This window comes from Lethenteron reissneri, chromosome 68 (assembly GCF_015708825.2).
Source record: "Lethenteron reissneri isolate LAM-NWPU_2019-01 chromosome 68, ASM1570882v1, whole genome shotgun sequence".
Classification (NCBI taxonomy): Eukaryota; Metazoa; Chordata; class Hyperoartia; order Petromyzontiformes; family Petromyzontidae; genus Lethenteron; species Lethenteron reissneri.
Window position 1 is genome coordinate 3133140 of NC_083846.1, and position 22015 is coordinate 3155154.

At 50.8% G+C, this 22015-nt stretch overlaps 2 protein-coding genes across 2 annotated transcripts in view; one reads left to right on the top strand and one right to left on the bottom strand.

Annotated features, from left to right (window-relative positions):
- Positions 1 to 22015, bottom strand: part of LOC133360360 (troponin I, slow skeletal muscle-like) — a 277194-nt gene that overhangs the window by 198552 nt on the left and 56627 nt on the right. The window lies entirely within an intron of this gene.
- LOC133360363 (receptor-type tyrosine-protein phosphatase beta-like) overlaps positions 12502 to 22015 on the top strand; it is a 76618-nt gene continuing 67104 nt past the window's right edge. The window contains 3 exon segments of the mRNA XM_061579044.1: positions 12502 to 12846; positions 18784 to 18989; positions 19573 to 19765. Coding sequence (XP_061435028.1) covers positions 12792 to 12846; positions 18784 to 18989; positions 19573 to 19765 — 454 coding nt within the window. The 5' untranslated portion in view covers positions 12502 to 12791.

A 22015-nucleotide genomic window follows, 5' to 3' on the forward strand; every position in this document is an offset into this window, starting at 1 on the left:
CACGAAGTGGCGGTGACGTGACACCACGACGCTTGTGCCAGGCTAGGTGCACCTTGAGGCCACGTGAAGTGTCGAACGCCCGCTGACAGGAGGTCACGGGGCAGACCCAGCAGGTGCCACGGGTCGACTGACTGAGACGAGTGGCCGATACACCACCTGTGCCCCCTACTGTGCCAGGCTAGGTGCACCAGGAGGTCACGGGGCAGACCCAGCAGGTGCCACGGGTCGACTGACTGAGACGAGTGGCCGATGCACCACCTGTGCCCCCCTACTGTGCCAACTCTCTGTGCTTTATCCACATCCGACAGAGTGGTCCACACACGTTTTTGTTTCGACTGAACCTTGAACAGCGAGATCATTGCGATGATGACGATAAGCCACGTAAACAAACGACCAAACATTTGTGTTGTCAAAATTTACGAGTCACGAGAAATCTCTTCCTCAATCGTCTCCACCTGCCCGCCAGGTGCCGTTGTGCCCCTAAACCGAAACATTCAATGCTCTTAGTTTTTTCGGTAAAGTCACGTAGGTAAAAAATTTAATGAAAATTTATAAAAATAAAATAATTAAATTAAATACAAATTAAAAAAAATAAAATAATAAAATGATTTATTATTATTTTATTTTTATTAATTTTAATTTCATTTTTTACCTAATAAAATGATTTATTATTATTATTTTTATAAATTTTTATTTCATTTTTTACCTACGTGACTTTACCGAAAAAACTAAGAGGTAAAAAATGAAATTAAAATTAATAAAAATAAAATAATAAAATGTTTATTTTTATTTTATTTTTATTATTTTTAATTTCATTTTTTACCTACGTGACTTTATCGACAAAACTAAGAGGTAAAAAATGAAATTAAAATTAATGAAAATAAAATAACAAAATGATGTATTATTATAATAAAATTCTTTATTAATATTTAATTTTTTATTAATGTTAATTTCATTTTTAACCGAAAAAACTAAGAGTATGAATCCTTGCAGTCACGAACGCTTCAAATCTAGAAGGAAACATTCAATGCCGAGTAGACCTACAGCGGGGGAGTAAGACGCTTCTTCTAGACTTTATAGGTGGGTGGGTGGGTAGGTGGAGGGGTGGGTGGGTAGGTGGAGGGGTGGGTGGGTAGGTGGAGGAATGGGTGGGTAGGTGGAGGGGTGGGTGGGTCGGTGGAGGGGTGGGTGGGTAGGTGGAGGGGTGGGTGGGTAGGTGGAGGGGTGGGTGGGTAGGTGGAGGGGTGGGTGGGTAGGTGGAGGGGTGGGTGGGTAGGTGGAGGGGTGGGTGGGTCGGTGGAGGGGTAGGTGGGTAGGTGGAGGGGTGGGTGGGTAGGTGGAGGGGTGGGTGGGTAGGTGGAGGGGTGGGTGGGTCGGTGGAGGGGTAGGTGGGTAGGTGGAGGGGTGGGTGGGTAGGTGGAGGGGTGGGTGGGTAGGTGGAGGGGTGGGTGGGTAGGTGGAGGGGTGGGTGGGTAGGTGGAGGAATGGGTGGGTAGGTGGAGGGGTGGGTGGGTAGGTGGAGGGGTGGGTGGGTAGGTGGAGGGGTGGGTGGGTAGGTGGAGGAATGGGTGGGTAGGTGGAGGGGTGGGTGGGTAGGTGGAGGGGTGGGTTGGTAGGTAGAGCGGTGGGTGGGTAGGTGGAGGGGTGGGTGGGTAGGTGGAGGGGTGGGTGGGAAGGTGGAGGGGTGGGTGGGTCGGTGGAGGGGTAGGTGGGTAGGTGGAGGGGTGGGTGGGTAGGTGGAGGGGTGGGTGGGTAGGTGGAGGGGTGGGTGGGTCGGTGGAGGGGTAGGTGGGTAGGTGGAGGGGTGGGTGGGTAGGTGGAGGGGTGGGTGGGTAGGTGAAGGGGTGGGTGGGTAGGTGGAGGGGTGGGTGGGTAGGTGGAGGGGTGGGTGGGTAGGTGGAGGGGTGGGTGGGTAGGTGGAGGGGTGGGGTGGGTAGGTGGAGGAATGGGTGGGTAGGTGGAGGGGTGGGTGGGTAGGTGGAGGGGTGGGTGGGTAGGTGGAGGGGTGGGTGGGTAGGTGGAGGATATGGGTGGGTAGGTGGAGGGGTGGGTGGGTAGGTGGAGGGGTGGGTTGGTAGGTAGAGCGGTGGGTGGGTAGGTGGAGGGGTGGGTGGGTAGGTGGAGGGGTGGGTGGGAAGGTGGAGGGGTGGGTGAGTAGGTGGAGGGGTGGGTGGGTAGGTGGAGTGGTGGGTGGGTAGGTGGAGGGGTGGGTGGGTAGGTGGAGGGGTGGGTAGGTGGAGGGGTGAGTGGGTAGGTGGAGGGGTGGGTGGGTGGAGGGGTGGGTGGGTAGGTGGAGGGGTGAGTGGGTAGGTGGAGGGGTGGGTGGGTAGGTGGAGGGGTGGGTGGGTAGGTGGAGGGGTGAGTGGGTAGGTGGAGGGGTGGGTGGGTAGGTGGAGGGGTGGGTGGGTAGGTGGAGGGGTGGGTGGGTGGGTAGGTGGAGGGGTGGGTAGGTGGAGGGGTGGGTGGGTAGGTGGAGGGGTGGGTGGGTAGGTGGAGGGGTGCGTGGGTAGGTGGAGGGGTGGGTGGGTGGAGGGGTGGGTGGGTAGGTGGAGGGGTGGGTGGGTAGGTGGAGGGGTGGGTGGGTAGGTGGAGGGGTGGGTGGGTAGGTGGAGGGGTGGGTGGGTAGGTGGAGGGGTGGGTGGGTCGGTGGAGGGGTGGGTGGGTCGGTGGAGGGGTGGGTGGGTAGGTGGAGGGGTGGGTGGGTAGGTGGAGGGGTGGGTGGGTAGGTGGAGGGGTGGGTGGGTAGGTGGAGGAGTGGGTGGGTAGGTGGAGGGGTGCGTGGGTAGGTGGAGGGGTGGGTAGGTGGAGGGGTGGGTGGGTAGGTGGAGGAGTGGGTGGGTAGGTGGAGGGGTGCGTGGGTAGGTGGAGGGGTGGGTGGGTGGAGGGGTGGGTGGGTAGGTGGAGGGGTGGGTGGGTAGGTGGAGGGGTGAGTGGGTAGGTGGAGGGGTGGGTGGGTAGGTGGAGGGGTGGGTGGGTAGGTGGAGGGATGGGTGGGTGGAGGGGTGGGTGGGTAGGTGGAGGGGTGGGTGGGTAGGTGGAGGGGTGAGTGGGTAGGTGGAGGGGTGAGTGGGTAGGTGGAGGGGTGGGTGGGTAGGTGGAGGGGTGGGTGGGTAGGTGGAGCGGTAGGTGGGTTGAGGTCCCAGGTCTGCCCGAGCTACTGAGACGTAAGTCATGTTCCTCGCCTGTGGACTGGCGCCTTCCTTTTCCTGCCCGCCTCGGCAACTGCGTCCCATTGTTTTCGGTGTTTCCTCTGAGCTCTCGCTCGCTCGCTCTCCTCCCTCCCCCACTGCCTCCTGCATCTCCCTTTGCAACCCCCGCCCGTCACGTCCCCCCTTCATTCTTTTTCTCCCCACCACCAGTGCCGGATGAAGCTGGTAGCGGGGCCTGTCGCAAATGTTATAAAGGGGCCCCAAATTTTTTTTTTTAAAAGACACGTAAATATTAAAACGCGTATTTGTTTTTTTAACTCGCACAGTAAAGTCATTTGATTTTGGTCATTTGCTATACGGCCCGGATAATGCGACAAATCGGTCGTAAAAGTTGAAGGCGGTGTAGTACTATAGTAATAGAGCAAGTGCAGAATCACTGAGCCGGAATTGATAGCTTGAAAGCGTTTAGCGCGGGGCCCTTGAAAGTCCGGGGTCCGTAACTACTACACTACTCCACTAGTAGTAGCTACTACTAGTGTAGTAGCTACTACATGTGTAGCTACTACACGTGTAGTAGCTACTACACGTGTTGCAGCTACACGTGTAGTAGCTACATCTGTAGTAGCTACACCTGTAGCAGCTGCACCTGTAGCAGCTGCGCCTGTAGCAGCTGCATCTGTAGCAGCATCTGTAGCAGCTACACCTGTAGCAGCTGCACCTGTAGCAGCTGCGCCTGTAGCAGCTGCATCTGTAGCAGCATCTGTAGCAGCTGCACGTGTAGTAGCTACATCTGTAGTAGCTGCACCTGTAGCAGCTGCACGTGTAGCAGCTGCATGTGTAGCAGCTGCACCTGTAGCAGCTACACCTGTAGTAGCTACAGATGTAGTAGCTACACACCTGTAGCAGCTACACCTGTAGCAGCTATACACCTGTAGCAGCTACACCTGTAGCATCTACATCTGTAGCAGCTACACCTGTAGCAGCTACACGTGTAGCAGCTACACCTGGAGCAGCTACAAAGTAGCTACACAGCTACTTTTGCAACGAGGATAATCCGGCACTACCCCTAACCCTCCCCCCAATCACCGCACCAAGTCACAGCGGTTTTGGGACAATTCCGCGGCTCGTAACTTTGTTTCATACCTGCAATCGTGGCCACGCCAGACCTACCGAGGGGCTTACGTTTCCTCTCACTGTGATATTTTCCAGCCTTGATGAAATCCGTGATGTGGCACATGGCGTGAGGCTACTCATAAGCGAGATTTATAAATACCGGATGTGGTTATGCGTGGTCTGGTCCAAAAACCCTGAGCCGATTGGCAACGGTCGGTTGCGTACGGTGCGAAAGAAGTTCAACACACTACATACCCAACTCAAATGCAGTCCCAGGGGACTGCCACTTTGAAACGGACCGTCGAATGACATTTATCCCATCACCGCACGAGCAACTTAGCCGCACTAATTGGGGACTTGAGTGAATTATATTTGATCTGGAAAACAAAAATCTGTTCATGGTCATTAGTTAACAACAACACAACTATAAAATAAGTCCTCACACAGAGACCCATAGACACACACAGAGACCGATAGACTCACACAGAGACTCATAGACACACACAAAGACCCATAGACATACAAACAGACCCATAGACACACACAGAGACCCATAGACTCACACAGAGACCCATAGACTCACACATAGACCCATACACACACAGACCCATAGACTCACACAGAGACCCATAGATATACACACAGACCCATAGACACACACAGAGACCCATATACATACACACAGACCCATAGACACACACAGAGACCCATAGGCTCACACAGAGACTCATACGCATACTCACACAGACCCACAGACTCACACAGAGACCCACAGACTCACACAGAGACCCATAGACTCACACAGAGACCCAGACTCACACAGAGACCCATAGACTCACACAGAGACCCACAGACTCACACAGAGACCCACAAACTCATACAGAGACCCATAGACTCACACAGAGACCCACAAACTCACACAGAGACCCACAGACTCACACAGAGACCCACAGACTCACACAGAGACCCATAGACTCACACAGAGACCCACAGACTCACACAGAGACCCACAGACTCACACAGAGACCATAGACTCACACAGAGACCCACAGACTCACACAGAGACCCATAGACTCACACAGAGACCCACAGACTCACACAGAGACCCACAGACTCATACAGAGACCCAAAGACTCACACAGAGACCCACAGACTCACACAGAGACCCATAGACTCACCCAGAGACCCAGACTCACACAGAGACCCATAGACTCACACAGAGTCCCACAGACTCACACAGAGACCCACAAACTCATACAGAGACCCATAGACTCACACAGAGACCCACAAACTCACACAGAGACCCACAGACTCACACAGAGACCCACAGACTCACACAGAGACCCACAGACTCACACAGAGACCCACAGACTCACACAGAGACCCATAGACTCACACAGAGACCCATAGACTCACACAGAGACCCACAGACTCACACAGAGACCCACAGACTCACACAGAGACCCATAGACTCACACAGAGACTCATAGACTCACACATAGACCCATACACACACAGAAACCCATGGACTCACACAGAGACCCACAGACTCACACAGAGACTCATACGCATAGAGACACACACAGAGACCCACAAACTCATACAGAGACCCATAGACTCACACAGATACCCATAGACATACACACAGACCCATAGACGTACATAGAGACTCATAGACATACACACAGACCCATAGACACACACAGAGACCCATAGACTCACACAGAGACCCACAGACTCACACAGAGACCCATAGACTCACACAGAGACCCACAAACTCATACAGAGACCCATAGACTCATACAGAGACCCATAGTCTCACACAGAGACGCATAGACCCACAAACTCACACAGAGACCCACAGACTCACACAGAGACCCATAGACTCACACACAGACCTACAGACTCACACAGAGACCCACAGACTCGCACAGAGACTCATACGCATAGAGACTCACACAGACCCACAGACTAACACAGAGACCCACAGACTCACACAGAGACGCATAGACTCACACAGAGACCCACAGACTAACACAGAGACCCACAGACTCACACAGAGACTCATACGCATAGATACTCACACAGACCCATAGACTCACACACAGACCTACAGACTCACACAGAGACCCATAGACTCACACAGAGACCCACAGACTAACACAGAGACCCACAGACTCACACACAGACCTACAGACTCACACAGAGACCCATAGACTCACACAGAGACCCACAGACTCACACAGAGACCCATAGACTCACACAGAGAACCACAGACTCACACAGAGACCCATAGACTCACACAGAGACCCACAGACTCACACAGAGACCCACAGACTCACACAGAGACCCATAAACTCACACAGAGACCCACAGACTCACACAGAGACCCACAAACTCATACATACGGTGCGAACAGAGCGACACACACACACACAGATTGGTGTGAACGAATTGTAAACACAGCAGTCGCTTATGACCCGGGGAGGAGGGAGAGGTGGATGTGGGTGTGGTGACAGGCGGACGGAACGGAGCGGTCGTTGTCTCGAAGGACTCTTCTCGGAATGTGCTCCTCCTGTACCTCGAGACGCACCGCACCTGGGGGGGGGGGGGGGGCAGCGTGTTGTTGGTGGTGGTTGGGGCAGGCCAGGCCAAGCAGCGTGGTGGTGGTGGGAGGGGGGGCAAGCAAGGCAGCGTGGTGCTGGTGGTGGGGGGGGGGGGCAGGCAAGGCAGCGTGGTCTTGGTGGTGGGGGGGGGGGCAGGCCAGGCAGCGTGGTGGTGGTGGGAGGGGGGGGCAAGCAAGGCAGCGTGGTGCTGGTGGTGGGGGGGGGGGGCAGGCCAGGCAGCGAGGTGCTGGTGGTGGTGGTGGGGGCAGGCAAGTCGCTACGGCCTGCCCCGCACTTCCTGCGCGATGGCTTTTCCCGTCGGCCGGGTGCAGGTCACCCTCTCACTTCCTCGCTCGGGGAGTGGTGGTGGTGGGGGTTGGTGGTTGTGGTGGTGGGTGGTAGTGGTGGTGGGGGTGGGTGGTGGTGGTGGTGGGGGTGGTGGTGGGGGTGGTGGTGGTGGGGGTGGTCGTGGTGGGGGGGTGGGGGTGGTGGTGGTGGGTGTGGGTGGAGGGGGTGGTGGTGGTGGGTGGTGGGTGGTTGTGGTGGTGGGGGTGGTGGTGGGTGGTTGGGGTGGTGGGGGTGGTGGTGGGGGTGGTGGTGGTGGGGGTGGTGGTGGGGGGGGGTGGTGGTGGTGGAGGTGGTGGGGGTGGTTGTGGGGGTGGTGGGGGTGGTGGGTGGTTGTGGTGGTGGTGGTGGGTGGTGGTGGGTGGTGGTGGGGGTGGTGGTGGTGGGGGGTGGTGGGTGGTTGTGGTGGTGGTGGTGGGGGTGGTGGTGGGTGGTGGTGGGGGTGGTGGGGGTGGTGGTTGTGGTGGTGGTGGTGGGGGTGGTGGGTGGTTGTCGTGGTGGTGGTGGGGGTGGGGGTGGTGGTGGGTGGTGGTGGTGGTGGTGGGGGTGGTGGCGGTGGTGGGTGGTGGTGGGTGGTGGTGGTGGTGGGTGGTTGTGGTGGTGGGGGTGGTGGCGGTGGTGGGTGGTGGTCGGTGGTGGTGGTGGATGGTGGTCAGACCCCCCCCCCTTAAATATGACGTCACAAAGCTCTGCCCCCCCCCCCAAACCATATTTCCATTTTGAAAATAAACTTGCTTCAAATCGCTTTGAAGTGCGTATTTAACGTGGCGCTGCACTCTGATGTTGTAGGAGAAAACATTTATTAAAAAGTTTATTTTATTAAGTAGAACGTGTTGTCTATATTTATTTAAAGTTGCGCATTTTGATGTGACGTCACATTTCTCAAACCCCCCCCCCCTCGTCACACATCGTCACAAATGTCTGACCCCCCCCCCTGCCCTAGGTGCGTGACGTCATTTATGGACGGCCCCTAATCTCCCCCGTTAACACAACTGACGTGCTTGCATCCGGGTATGGAATTTCTTTCCACCTGTTGCATTGTTTCATCAAACCCTCTATGTAGTTAATAACATTGTTACATTTCTATTTTTACGTTTGAAAAACAAAGGGGCCGTCCATAAATGACAAAGTGGCGTATCACGTGGACATTTGTAGCAGGCGAACACTTTATAAAAGCACGTGGATTTTAAATGTGGAGGGAAAAACCGGAGGACCCGGAGAAAAATTCCCGCAAAAATGGGGGGGGAGGGAGAGACGCGAAAACTCCAAAAATATACAGCAGCAGCAGGTGTCAGGGTCGGGATCGAACCCACGACCTCCTGTATACCAGGCGAGGTAGTTAACATCTCCTAGCCACCGTGATGACGAGAGAAACGCAAACTCCAAATATACAGCAGCAGGCGTCAGAGTCGGGTTCAAACCCACGACCTCCTGCATACCAGGCGAGGTAGTTAACATCTCCTAGCCACAGTGGCGCCCTGAAGCTCAATGGGTGCTGCAATTGGTCCAGGTGTCACCCCATTGATTTGAAGCTTTCGTGACTGCAGGAATCCATACTCTTTGGCTCTTTCGGTAAAGTCACGTGGGTATAAAATAAAATAAAACAAATCACGACGTTTCGATCGCAACGCAAGCGACCGTCATCAGGCCTGACTACGTGACTTTACCGAAAGAACCAAATAGTATGGCGCCCCATTGATTTTATTTGTCTCTCGCACGGTCGCACCTAGAGGCTATTATATTTACAGCTTAAATAGACGCTCCAAGCCTGGGGTGTTTCATTCAGACGCTGTCTTCCCGACAGACCCGTTCTTCACCTGAGGACGGCTGCTTGCGTTGTGGCCGAAACGTCGTGAGAATTATTTTATTATGTTTTATTTTTATTATTTTATTATTTCCCTTCTACGTGACTTTACCGAAAGAACCAAGAAGAAGAAGTCTCCAGTAGTCGTGTGGCGACTGTGGTTCATCCAGAACAGACCGTACGACGTTTGACGACGCAATGCCCCGATCCACAAATACGAAGGAGACATCGTGGCGATGATACGCTCCTCCGCTGCTTCAGACGCTGTCTCCCCGACAGACCTGTTCTTCAACTGAGGACGGCTGCTTGCGTTGCGGCCGAAACGTCGTGACAATTATTTTAAAATGTTTTAATTGTATTATTTTATTACTTCCCTTCTACGTGACTTTACCGAAAGAATCAAGAAGATGAATCCCTGTAGTCACGAAAGCTTTCAATCGAAATTTAAAGCTATTTTTTTTTTATCTCTGGCTCCTCTTGCCCGAGTCGCATCACGTTTATGCCCGGTCTCGAACAACACTTGTGTTCAGAATGCAAACAATGCAAACAGAAAACACGCTCTGATAATATAAATGAATTGTCTTTGAAACTGATTGGTCCACGCCAGAGACGTGTGTGTTTAATGTGGCGCTGCACTCTGATGTTGTAAGAGAAAACATTTATTAGAAAGTCTATTTAATTAAGTAGAACGTGTTGACGATATTTATTTAAAGTTGCGCATTTTGATGTGACGTCACATTTCTCAACCCCCCCCCCCCTCGTCACACATCGTCACAAATGTCTAACCCCCCCCCCCCTAGGTGCGTGACGTCATTTATGGACGGCCCCATAAGCCCGCGGGTAGGTTTTCCCTGCAGCTTGAAACAAATGTCTGCGTCGAAGCGCAGAGCGAGAGGCGGTTGTAGCGATTTGGGGAAACGGAACTGCAAGGCACGTGGGACATTGCGAGATGTTAACTCCCTCGCCTGGTGTACAGGAGGTCGTCGGTTCCATCAACCGACCCTGACGCCTGCTGCTGTATAATCGTCGGGGGTCTGCGTGTGACTCTCCCCGTGGTCGCGTGGATTTTTCCTCCGGTTTTTTTAAAATCCTTGATACTAAGTTCACTTGCTTGCTTGCACGCTTACGACCGTGCAAATCTTTCGGTCGTTTTTTAACCCACTTCCCGTGATCCAATCGAGCTGACATTTTGCACACAGACTCGTTGTGCGTGACAATTTATTTTCGTGAAAAAAAATCAAAAATTTTACTCTTATTAGGAATTTTTTTGTATATTTAACTACCAATTGCTTAATAGTGACAGGCAATCATCTGACCCATAGGTGGCAGCCATCTCAAGCCAGAGGACGAGAGGACTCTAGCCGCCACGCATATAAAGGATTTATAGTGAAAAACTTTGTTTTTACGGGTTAATTTTTATTCCCTCCGAATTTAGAATGAACGTCACCCACGCGTTTCGAGTGTTTGGTCTGCTAGATAATTTCACGCGATGGTGAGCCCGCTTCTTCGGGCTATCATTTGCGGTCAGGTCGCTTTTGCAAAACGAGCTATCATAGCCCAGTTTAGTACGTACGCATGCAGGATGGGGGGGGGGGGGCTTTGACCCAAATGCGTAGCTTGCGTATGGGAGGTCTACTGGCAATGTGCGTACGCATAGGAAACGGGGGGAGGGGGAAGCCTCGATAATAATGTATCTACTTTGGCCTTCAAATTAGTTAGATAATCCGGCGGTGTGGACTCTCTGTTTCTGTTCGCTTAAACACTCTAGATTTGAAGTTTTCGTGACCGCAGAGATCAATATTCTTTGGTTCTTTCGGTAAAGTCAACGTAGGTATAAAATAAAATAAATTAAATCACGACGCTTCGATTGCAACACAAGCAATCATCATCAGGTGGGAAAACCACCGCAAGAAACAAATCTTGCTGTGGTTTTACCAGCTGATGATTGCTTGTGTTGCAATCGAAACGTCGTGATTTGCTTGAACACGTTAAAATTACACCGGTCAACACAATTTTTCTGGCATAAGGTATTCCAACGGGTTTAAGGTAATTTTGGGGTGCTGATTCCAAATCTGTCATCAGTTTTTGTCTATCACATCAGGTTGTCGAGATATCAAATATTGCATTTTCAATAAAAACTGCAGAAGAAAAATATTAAATGAATGTGGATATCTACATAAAATGATATTATAAACACACTATCCTAAAAATACAGCACCATATTTTAACACTAAAGCAGTCACTGACTCGCAACAACTTGCAATCATAAGTGACGGAGTTAATTTCGGGTAAAATCAATAAAAATGGGGTATGCCGATAGCATAACAATTATATGATAGAGCAAATCTGAGATCAGATTTGGAATCAGCACCCTGAAATTAGTCTAAAACAGCTGCAAAAGTCCAGGCCAGAATTTTTTTTTGGTTGACCAGTATTATTCATCTTTGATCGTTTCTGCGCAGATTAAATATCGGTCGTTCTATAAGATTCGGGGGGGGGGGGGGGTGCGTCAAGCGTAGGTACGCAGGTTAGGGGGGGAAGGTGTAAAAAGTCCGCGTCCGTACAGGGAGAAGGGGGGGGGGTCAAGTTTTGACAGAGTTTTGCGTACGCACTAAATGGATGGCCTCTTAGCGCGCAGCACCACAAACCCAGCGACCCCCACCACCACCACAACCCCCAAGCGAATTCGATGTCCGCTCCACGGCCACAACCAACACCGGTGACGATTGTCTGCACCGGTTCTGGGCCTCCCCTAGGTCGACTCGGCCTCAAATAGGAGCGCCTGGTGGGTGGGGGGAAGGGAGACAAAGGTGGCCGTGCGAGGTGCTGGCCAGCCCACACACCTCGTGTGCCGTGTCGACATTCAATAGGTGCTGTTGGCTAGAAGCATTACCACCCCATACTCTTTGGTTATTTCGGTAAAGTCACGTAGGTATAAGATATAAAAGCAATCAAATCCCGACGTTTCGACTGCAACACAAGCAATCGTCCTCAGGTGTGAAAACTACAGCAAGAAACATTTTTCAGCTACATTTTTTTTTCTTGCCGTAGTTTTCACACCTGATGGTGATTGCTTGTGTTGCAATCGAAACGTCGTTATTTAATTTCTGTTATATTTTATTCTTTATTTTAATTTGTATTCTTATTTTTTTATTTCACCTGCGTGACTTTACCGAAAGAACCAAAGAGTATGGATCTTGGCAATCACGAAAACTTCAAATCTAGAACGAACATTACCACCCCCCCCCCCCAAAAAACACAATCCATTGCGGCGATCCGGGTGTGTGTGTGTGTGGGTGGGGGGTGTGGGGATCTTGGTGTTTGTGTGGACATAGTTGGTGGCGATGGGGGGGGGGTATTATAACGAGAGATACCCGCTACACCCCCACCCCCATCTCTCTCTCTGTGGACGGGAGGTCAGCAGGCTGTGACAATGCGTGGAAGGAAGAGAAGGAGCGTTTTCAATTCGTCACCAGCCCTTGTCACGGCCTATGTGACGAGCGGTCCGCTGCGAATTCCATCCGCTGGACATCGACAGCCGGGAGGGGGGGGGGGGGCCTTATCCGGAGGACGCCTTCTCTCGCTCTGCTCCTCTCTCTCTCTCTTTGAGCATCACGAATCTCAAACTACTCAACGCGATTGTCAGCCGAAGCGATAGGCGCCGTGAATGTCCGCAGAGTTGCCGCGGCTGTCGAGAGCGATCGAGAGGCTATCGTCATCATCATCACCAGCACCATTACAACCGTCGTCTTTCTCGTGTTGGGCAGCATCAGCATGCCAGCGCTGATCCTGCTGTGTCTGCTACTGGCCGCGGTGAACGTGCTGGCAGGTGAGTGGCAGAAACGAGGGGGGCTTTGCTGAGTCCCACAAAGAAAGGAAATTGCTTTGGAATGTTTCTCGGGGCGTGCGCGTGCGTAGCGGAATTCATTGATTAACATTTCATTAAGCGGCTTGTTTTTAATTGTTGTAGTGGCGGTGGTGGCGAGCGGTCGTGCAAGCGGTTAGCGCTACGAACTCGGCGACCCCGAATTCGATTCCCGCTCACGGCCAACAACAACAACTGTGACCGATTATATCTGAACCGGTCCTGGGCCTCCCCTAGGTCGACTCGGCCTCAAAATGAGAACCTGGTTGCGGTGTGTGGTAAACATCGCCACTGGGGAGACAAAGGCGGCCGGGCGTGGTGCTGGCCACCCACCCCCTCGTGTACCGTTCCGGCCTTCTTAGGTGTTCGCTAACAGCACTTGCCCCTACAGTCTGTTACAATCTTGATTTGAAGTTATCGTGACTGCAGAAATCCATACCCCATGAAAGCCTTGAGCACGTTGGCACACGCTAGGGCTGAACGATTTGGGAAAAACGTCTAATTACGATTTTTCTGACATTACGATTTGATCTGCGATAAAAAAAAATGTTTTAAGACAAGCTTCAGTTCAATATTCACTGTGTAATAGATGTAAAACATGCGATGGAGCATTACCACGTGATACCATCAAACTATGAACTGCTCTATGTATCATACTCTCTGGTTCTTTCGGTAAAGTCACGTAGGTAGAATTATTTTTTATATCACGACGTTTCGAGTGCAACACAAGCGGTCGTCCTTAGGCGGAAAAAAATGTATCCAGCAGAAGAACTGTTGAACCAGTTTGTTAAAGGCTACACAGGGGATCTGTGTCGCCTTTGCTGACGGTGAGAGTGGAGGTGCAAGATTGATTTCAACTGCACGAGCGTACAACTCACGTTAGCAGGTAGCCGACCGATGGCTTTAAAAGTTTAAATGCTAAACGCGCGTGTGTGTGCGCTTGGGTACGTTAAACAACGTGTCCTGTCCATCGGTGCCGTTCGCGTCCATGTCCAAGGTTTGTTTGACCGCGTGTGAAGCGAGTCGATTTCAAAGTGTGCGTATGGTGGTGTCCGTTTCAAGCACTCTGTGTCCGTGTGTTTGTGTGTCGTGTTGATCGCTGTGTCTGTCAATGATGCTCGTCTTTGAGTGCGCGTGCGTTGAACTTCTTTCGCGCCGTACGTCGCCAATTCGTGCTGATGGGTGGTGTAAAGTGTGCCTGTCTGTCTGCGCGTACTCCTGCGTGTGAGAGTCCGTGTGGGTTCAAGACTGACACGGGAGGATTTCCCCATAGCTTCTGGCCGTCGCCTGATGATGCTGGTGGTTGTTGTTGTTGTTATAATGACCGGCAAAACGTCACAGTAATCTAATTGTAAATGTTGTAGTGGGTTTTACTCTCCAACACACAATTAGTGTAGTGCTGTACTAGTATACTACACTATACACTACACTATACACTACACTACTATACACTACACTATACAATACACTACTTTACACTACGCTATACACTACACTATACACTATACTATACACTACTATTCACTACACTATACACTACTATAGACTAGACTACTATACACTACACTATACACTACACTTTACACTACTATACACTACACTATACACTACACTACACACTACACTATACACTACACTTTACACTACTATACACTACACTATACACTACTATAGACTAGACTACTATACACTACACTATACACTACACTATACACTACACTATACACTACACTTTACACTACTATACACTACACTATACACTACTATAGACTAGACTACTATACACTACACTATACACTACTATAGACTACACTATACACTACACTAAACAATACACTACTTTACACTACACTATACACTACACTATAATTGTAAATGTTGTAGTGGGTTTTACTCTCCAACACACAATCGGTGTAGTGCTGTACTCGTATACTACACTATACACTACACTACTATACACTACACTATACACTACACTATACACTACTATACACTCCACTATACAATACACTACTTTACACTACACTATACACTACTATACACTACACTATTCAAAACACTACTTTACACTACACTATACACTACTATACACTAGACTATACACTACTATATACTACACTACTATACACTACTATAGACTACACTACTATACACTAATTTACACTACACAATACACTACTATACACTACACTATACAATACACTAATTTACACTACACTATACACTACTATACACTACACTATACACTACTATAGACTACACTGCTATACGCTACACTAGATTTAAAGCTTTCGTGACTGCAAGGATTCATACTCTTGGGTTTTTTCGGTAAAGTCACGTAGGTAAAAAATACAATTAAAAGTTAATAAAAGTATTATTTTATTTTATTTCCATTATTACTTTTATTAACTTTAAATTTTATTTTTTACCTACGTGACTTTACCGAAAAAACCCAAGAGTATACACTACACTATACACAACACTATACACTACACTATAGTTGTAAATGTTGTAGTGGGTTTTACTCTCCAACACAATCGTTGTGGTGCTGAACCAGTAACGAATTGGCCACGTTCTGTTTACGTGACAAACCTTTTACTAATTGGCCGTGTCGGGTGGTGGCGGGTTTAACGACACATTTGTATTTACGCGATTTAACCTTAAAAAAAATCCCTCTAATGGATCATAGTGGTCGCGAAAACCTCCTCCTACCACGTGTTAAACCCAGCTCCGCGTGTCTGTTTACGTGTGTCTATGTAAACACTGCACGGTGTGCGTGCGCGTGTGTGTCTTAGTAATGCATGCGTCTGTGTGTGTGTACACACACACGTCCTTGTGTGTGCGCGTGTGTCTTTGGGTTACGTGTCCGTGAGTGCGTGCGTGCGTCCGAGAAGTGGGGAGCGGTGGTGCAGCGGTTAGCGCGCTGCGCTATGAACCTGGCGACACGGGTTCGATTCCCGCTCACGGCCACCACCAGGGACGATCGTCTGAACCGGTCCCGGGCCACCCCTAGGTCGACTCAGCCTCAAATGAGTACTTGGTGCGGTGTGTAAACATCGCCGCTAGGAAGACAAAGGCGGCCGGGCGTGGTGTTGGTCACCCACCCCCTCGTGTGCCGTTCCGGCCTTCATAGGTGCTCTCTAACAGCACTTGCCCCTACAGTCTGTTAAGGCTACACGGGGGATCTTTGCTTTGTCTGCCTGGGTGAGCGTCACCGCGTCTCCGTTCGTGCTATGTATACGTCTATGAATGTTTGTGTCTGTCTGTCACTGCTTATTAGCGGTCCGGATATGCGGGTTTGTCCGTGTCTACGAATCCCCTCGCTGCTGCTATTGTCTCCGTCTCTGTCCGTCCGTCCTTGCGTCTCATTTTCTCATTCGAAAGATCTGCGTTTGCGACCGTGCAGATACATTTATTTTGTGTTGGTTCTGCTGGTGTCGTGTGGCGTGCGAAAAAAAATGAGCTTCGTTAGCTGATCGGATTCCTCCAGTACAAATCAATATTCTGGATCTGTGCGTTTGTGTGTGTGTCTTTGCTGGGAATTCGATGCGTCCGTGCACGCCGGAATGCTGCCACGTCCAGGTGTTTTGACACAGTCTAGGGCACGCGTACCTGTGCACGCCTGCCTTAGGAGTGTGGCGGTTAGCGCACTGCGCTCCGTACCTGGCGAGCCAAAGTTCGATTCCAGCCCACGGCCATCAGCCACCGTGGCGATAATCTGAATCGCGCCTGGGACCCACCCGTCTCCCTCGATCACCAAGAACCCAACTTTCAATGAGTATTCTTGGTTCTTTCGGTAAAGTCACGTAAGAATGGATAATGATATTGTTTTATATTTATATCATTTTATTATTTTCCTTCTACGTGACTTGAATCCCTGCAGTCACAAAAATTTTAAATCAAAACTTCAATGAGTCCTTAGTGCGATGTGCAAACGTCAGCACTGGGGAGACAAAGGCGGCCGGGTGTGGTGCTGGTGACCACCCAGCCCTCGATAGGGCGTCACGGTGGCTATGAGATGTTGACTACCTCGCCTGGTATACAGGAGGTTGTGGGTTCGATCCCCGACCCTGACGCTTGCTGCTGTATATTTGGAGTTTGTGTCTCTCATCATCATCACGGTGGCTAGGAGATGTTAACTACCTCGCCTGGGTACAGGAGGTCGTGGGTTCGATCCCGATGCTGACGCCTGCTGTTGTATATTTGGAGTTTGTGTCTCTCATCATCATCACGGTGGCTAGGAGATGTTAACCACCTCACCTGGTATGCAGGAGGTCGTGGGTTCGATCCCGACCTTGACGCCTGCTGTTGTATATTTGGAGTTTTCGTCTCTCATCATCACCACGGTGACTAGGAGATGTTAACTACCTCGTCTGGTACACAGGAGGTCGTGGGTTCGATCCCGACCCTGACACCTGCTGCTGTATATTTGGAGTTTGCGTGTCTCTCTTTCTCCCCGCGGTCGCGTGGATTTTTCTCCGGCTCCTCCGGTTTCCCCCCTCCACATATGGAATCAACACCACGCGTTTTAGAGTTAATTGGCTGTTCTACATTTCCCACGTGGTTGATCATTAGCCACTTCTTTGAGCTACAATTTGTCGCTCGAGATGGGGTTGCTCAGTGGGCCGTAACCTGCTAAAACATAGTGTTATTTTGCGTAGTTTTATAGTTTAATTTGTTAGTTTAATAGGCGCGCCGTACCGGCCTTCACGAGTGATGCTCTATTGAAGGCTATAGGGGAGATTTCTAGATTTGAAGCTTTCGTGACTGCAGGAATCCATACTCTTTGGTTCTTTCGGTAAAGTCACGTAGGTAGAAAAATAAAATAAGCAATCACCTGATGATGATGATGATGATTGCTTGTGTTGCAATCGAAACGTCGTGATTTATTTTGTTGTATACCTACGTGACTTTACCGAAAGAACCAAAGAGTATAGGGGAGATATTGTGTTCGTGTGCGCGGGCCCGACTCACCACCGCGTGCACGCAAATCCATATCTGTGCGGGGTTCCAATGAGGCGTTGTCAAATCTGAAACGGATGAAAACGTCGAACAATTATGTTTTGTGTTGTGTTCACTCAAATTGTAAATCTTGTGGATTTACTCTCTAACACACTGAAGTAGTACACTGCACTATACACTACACCCATCTCATCTGCCCCGTGCTGCCCTAGACCCGTGCCAGTTTCCTGCATCTCACCTGCGCCCCGTGCTGCCCTAGACCCGTGCCAGTTTCCTGCATCTCACCTGCTACCCGTGCTGCCCTAGACCCGTGCCAGTTTCCTGCATCTCACCTGCGACCCGTGCTGCCCTAGACCCGTGCCAGTGACCCGTGCTGCCCTAGGCCCGTGCCAGTTTCCTCCATCTCACCTGCGCCCCGTGCTGCCCTAGACCCGTGCCAGTGACCCGTGCTGCCCTAGGCCCGTGCCAGTTTCCTCCATCTCACCTGCCACCCGTGCTCCTCTAGACCCGTGCCAGTTTCCTCCATCTCACCTGTGCCCCGTGCTGCCCTAGACCCGTGCCAGTTTCCTGCATCTCACCTGTGACCCGTGCTGCCCTAGACCCGTGCCAGTTTCCTGCATCTCACCTGTGCCCCGTGCTGCCCTAGACCCGTGCCAGTTTCCTGCATCTCATCTGTGACCGGTGCTGCCCTAGACCCGTGCCAGTTTCCTCCATCTCATCTGCGACCCATGCTGCCCTAGACCCGTGCCAGTGACCCGTGCTGCTCTAGACCCGTGCCAGTTTCCTGCATCTCACCTGTGACCGGTGCTGCCCTAGACCCGTGCCAGTTTCCTCCATCTCATCTGCGACCCATGCTGCCCTAGACCCGTGCCAGTGACCCGTGCTGCCCTAGGCCCGTGCCAGTTTCCTGCATCTCACCTGTGACCCGTGCTGCTCTAGACCCGTTCCAGATCCGCAACGCCAAGAGCCCCGACTGCCTGTCCACGGCCGCGGGCTCCCCGCGTCTCTGGATGTCGAAGTGCGACGAGCGGCTGCCCGGCCAGCGGTGGCTGTGGCTACCCGGGGGTCGCCTGCGCAGCCACGCGGAGGGCTCCTGCCTGGGGTACAGCGGCTCCCGCTTCCACCTGGGCCAGCTCGCCAGCCTGGTGAGCCGACGGAGGTTTTGGTTGGAATGACAACGTTTGGCGCGGATATCACTGCTGTAGGCTATGGGCTACGTTGTAGTCTAGACACAGTCTACGCTATAGACTATAGACTACACTATAGACTACACTATACACTACTATACACTACACTATACACTACACTATAGACTACACTATACACTACACACTACACTATAGATTACACTACACTCTAGTCTACAGACTACACTACTATACACTATAGACTACACTATACTATAGACTACACTATAGACTACACTATACACTACACTATACACTATAGACTACACTATACACTACAGACTATAGACTACACTATACACTATAGACTACACTATATACTACACTATATACTACACTACAGACTACATTATACACTATAGACTACACTATATACTACACTACAGACTACACTACACACTACACTATACACTACAGACTACACTATACACTACACTACAGACTACACTATACACCATAAACTACACTATATACTACACTACAGACTACAGACTACACTATACACTACGCGGCGTGTTGTGCCCCCCCCCCCCCCCACCAGGTGAGTTGCCGGCACGCCCCCGGATGGGCGTGTGTGACGCGCGACCGTGACGCGGACCTCCTGGCGGTGCGCGACCGCTCGCTGCTGCTCAGCAAGCAGGGCACGTGGGTCGTGGTGCGACACTTCGAGCGCAAGTACCCGAGCTCGTGGCGGCGCGCAGAGACCGGGCGAAGCCTCGCCTCGCTCTGCGCAGGTGAGACGCGTGGGGAGCGTACGGCAGTGGCGTCGACCGAAATTGGGTTTCGGTTTGGCGTCGAAAGTTGGTAAATGGCCTCTTTCGGCAAACTTTTGGTTTCGGCCGAAAGTAAATTTTTTGCTTTTAGTCTGGTTTCGGTTTCGGCCGACTACATTATCAGTGGTGTAGTGACTACATTATCAGTGACTACATTATCAGTGGCGTAGTGACTACATTGCCACTGGTTCTTCACGTTCTGTAGATGTAGATGCCACTGGTTCTTCACGTTCTGCAGATGTAGATGCCACTGGTTCTTCACGTTCTGCAGATGCCACTGGTTCTTCATGTTCTGCAGATGTAGATGCCACTGTTTCTTCACGTTCTGTAGATGTAGATGCCACTGGTTCTTCACGTTCTGCAGATGTAGATGCCACTGGTTCTTCACGTTCTGCAGATGCCACTGGTTCTTCATATGTAGATGCCACTGTTTCTTCACGTTCTTCATATGCAGATGCCACTGGTTCTTCACGTTCCGCAGATGCAGATGCCACTGGTTCTTCACGTTCTGCAGATGCCACTGGTTCTTCATATGTAGATGCCACTGTTTCTTCACGTTCTTCATATGTAGATGCCACTGGTTCTTCACGTTCTTCATATGTAGATGCCACTGTTTCTTCACGTTCTTCATATGTAGATGCCACTGTTTCTTCACGTTCTGTAGATGTAACTGATGATGCTCTTCCACACCCGTGGTTCTCCAGCACAGGATTAACCAATGAGAAGTAGTTCTAGTTGCGGGGGAGGGGGGGGGTTGACCATACTTCACCACACTGGTTGGTGGTGGAGGTTTGGGGTATCGCTCACCCGTGATGTTGGACATGGCCGGGAATCGAACTCGAGTAACCGAGGTCGTAATAAAGTGCTCTAACCACTCCAACCACTACACGACCGCTCCAAAGACAAAGAAAGATCCCCCCGTATAGCCAGAACAGACTGTTGGGGCAAGTGCTGTTAGCGAGCAGCACCTATGAAGGCCAGAACGGCACACGAGGGGGTGGGTGGCCAACACCACGCCCGGCCGCCTTTGTCTCCCCAGTGGCGATGTTTACTACACATCGCACCAGGTACTCATTTGAGGCTGAGTCGACCTAGGGGAGGCCCAGGACCGATTCAGATGCTCGTCACTGATTTTAGCCGTGAGTGGGAATCGAACTTGGGTCGCCAGGTTCGTAGCGCAGAGCGCTAACCGCTACACTACCGTTCCCCACACACACAAACAGACAAACGCACACACACACACACATCCGCACAAACATACACACACAGGCATATGTATACAAAGACTCCCCGTATAGCCTTAACAGACTCTTGCGGCTATACAAGACAAGACAAAGATCCCCCGTATAGCCTCCACAGACATTTGGGGAAAGTGCTGTTCGTGAGCACATATGAAGGCCGGCTCAGACACACACACACATCACACGGACACAGACAAATATATAGACAAACAGACAGATGGATAGAGAGGCTGACACATATAGTGATGGATACACAGAGAAGTACACTTTCTTTTTTATGTTACCAGGTAAGGCTCACAGAGCTACGTATCTCCTGGCCACAAATGATAGCAAAACGAATTGGCTCATCATCATCACGTGGCAATGTACAGCAGCCCAATACTCTAAACGCGTGCTGTTGATTATTTCAGTTTCATTTATTTGGTATAGCCCTGTGAGCCATTCGGCTCTTGAATCGGGTGCAACCGCAACAAACAAAAAACAATAAACAAGAAAATATCTTAAAGTGACTACGCGAAAAAACAAAAAAAATCCAGGGAAAACTGCAAAGTCTTCCAGAAAAAAAGCACCGTACACCAACGCTGTGCAAAAATCCCAGTGGGATGCAAGTCAAACAACAACCACAAGACAACTTATACCTGTGAAGGGGGGGGGGAACCGGAAGACCCGGAGATTAAAATACTCGCCACCACGGGGAGAGAGAGAGAGAACACGCAAACTCCAAATATACAGCAGCAGGCGTCAGGGTCGGGATCGAACCCACGACCTCCTGTATACCAGGCGAGGTAGTTAACATCTCCTAGCCACCGTGATGATGATGAGAGACGCAAACTCCAAATATACAGCAGCAGGCGTCAGGGTCTGGATCGAACCCACGAACTCCTGTGTACCAGGCGAGGTAGTTAACATCTCCTAGCCACAGTGATGATGATGATGAGAGACGCAAACTCCAAATATACAGCAGCAGGCG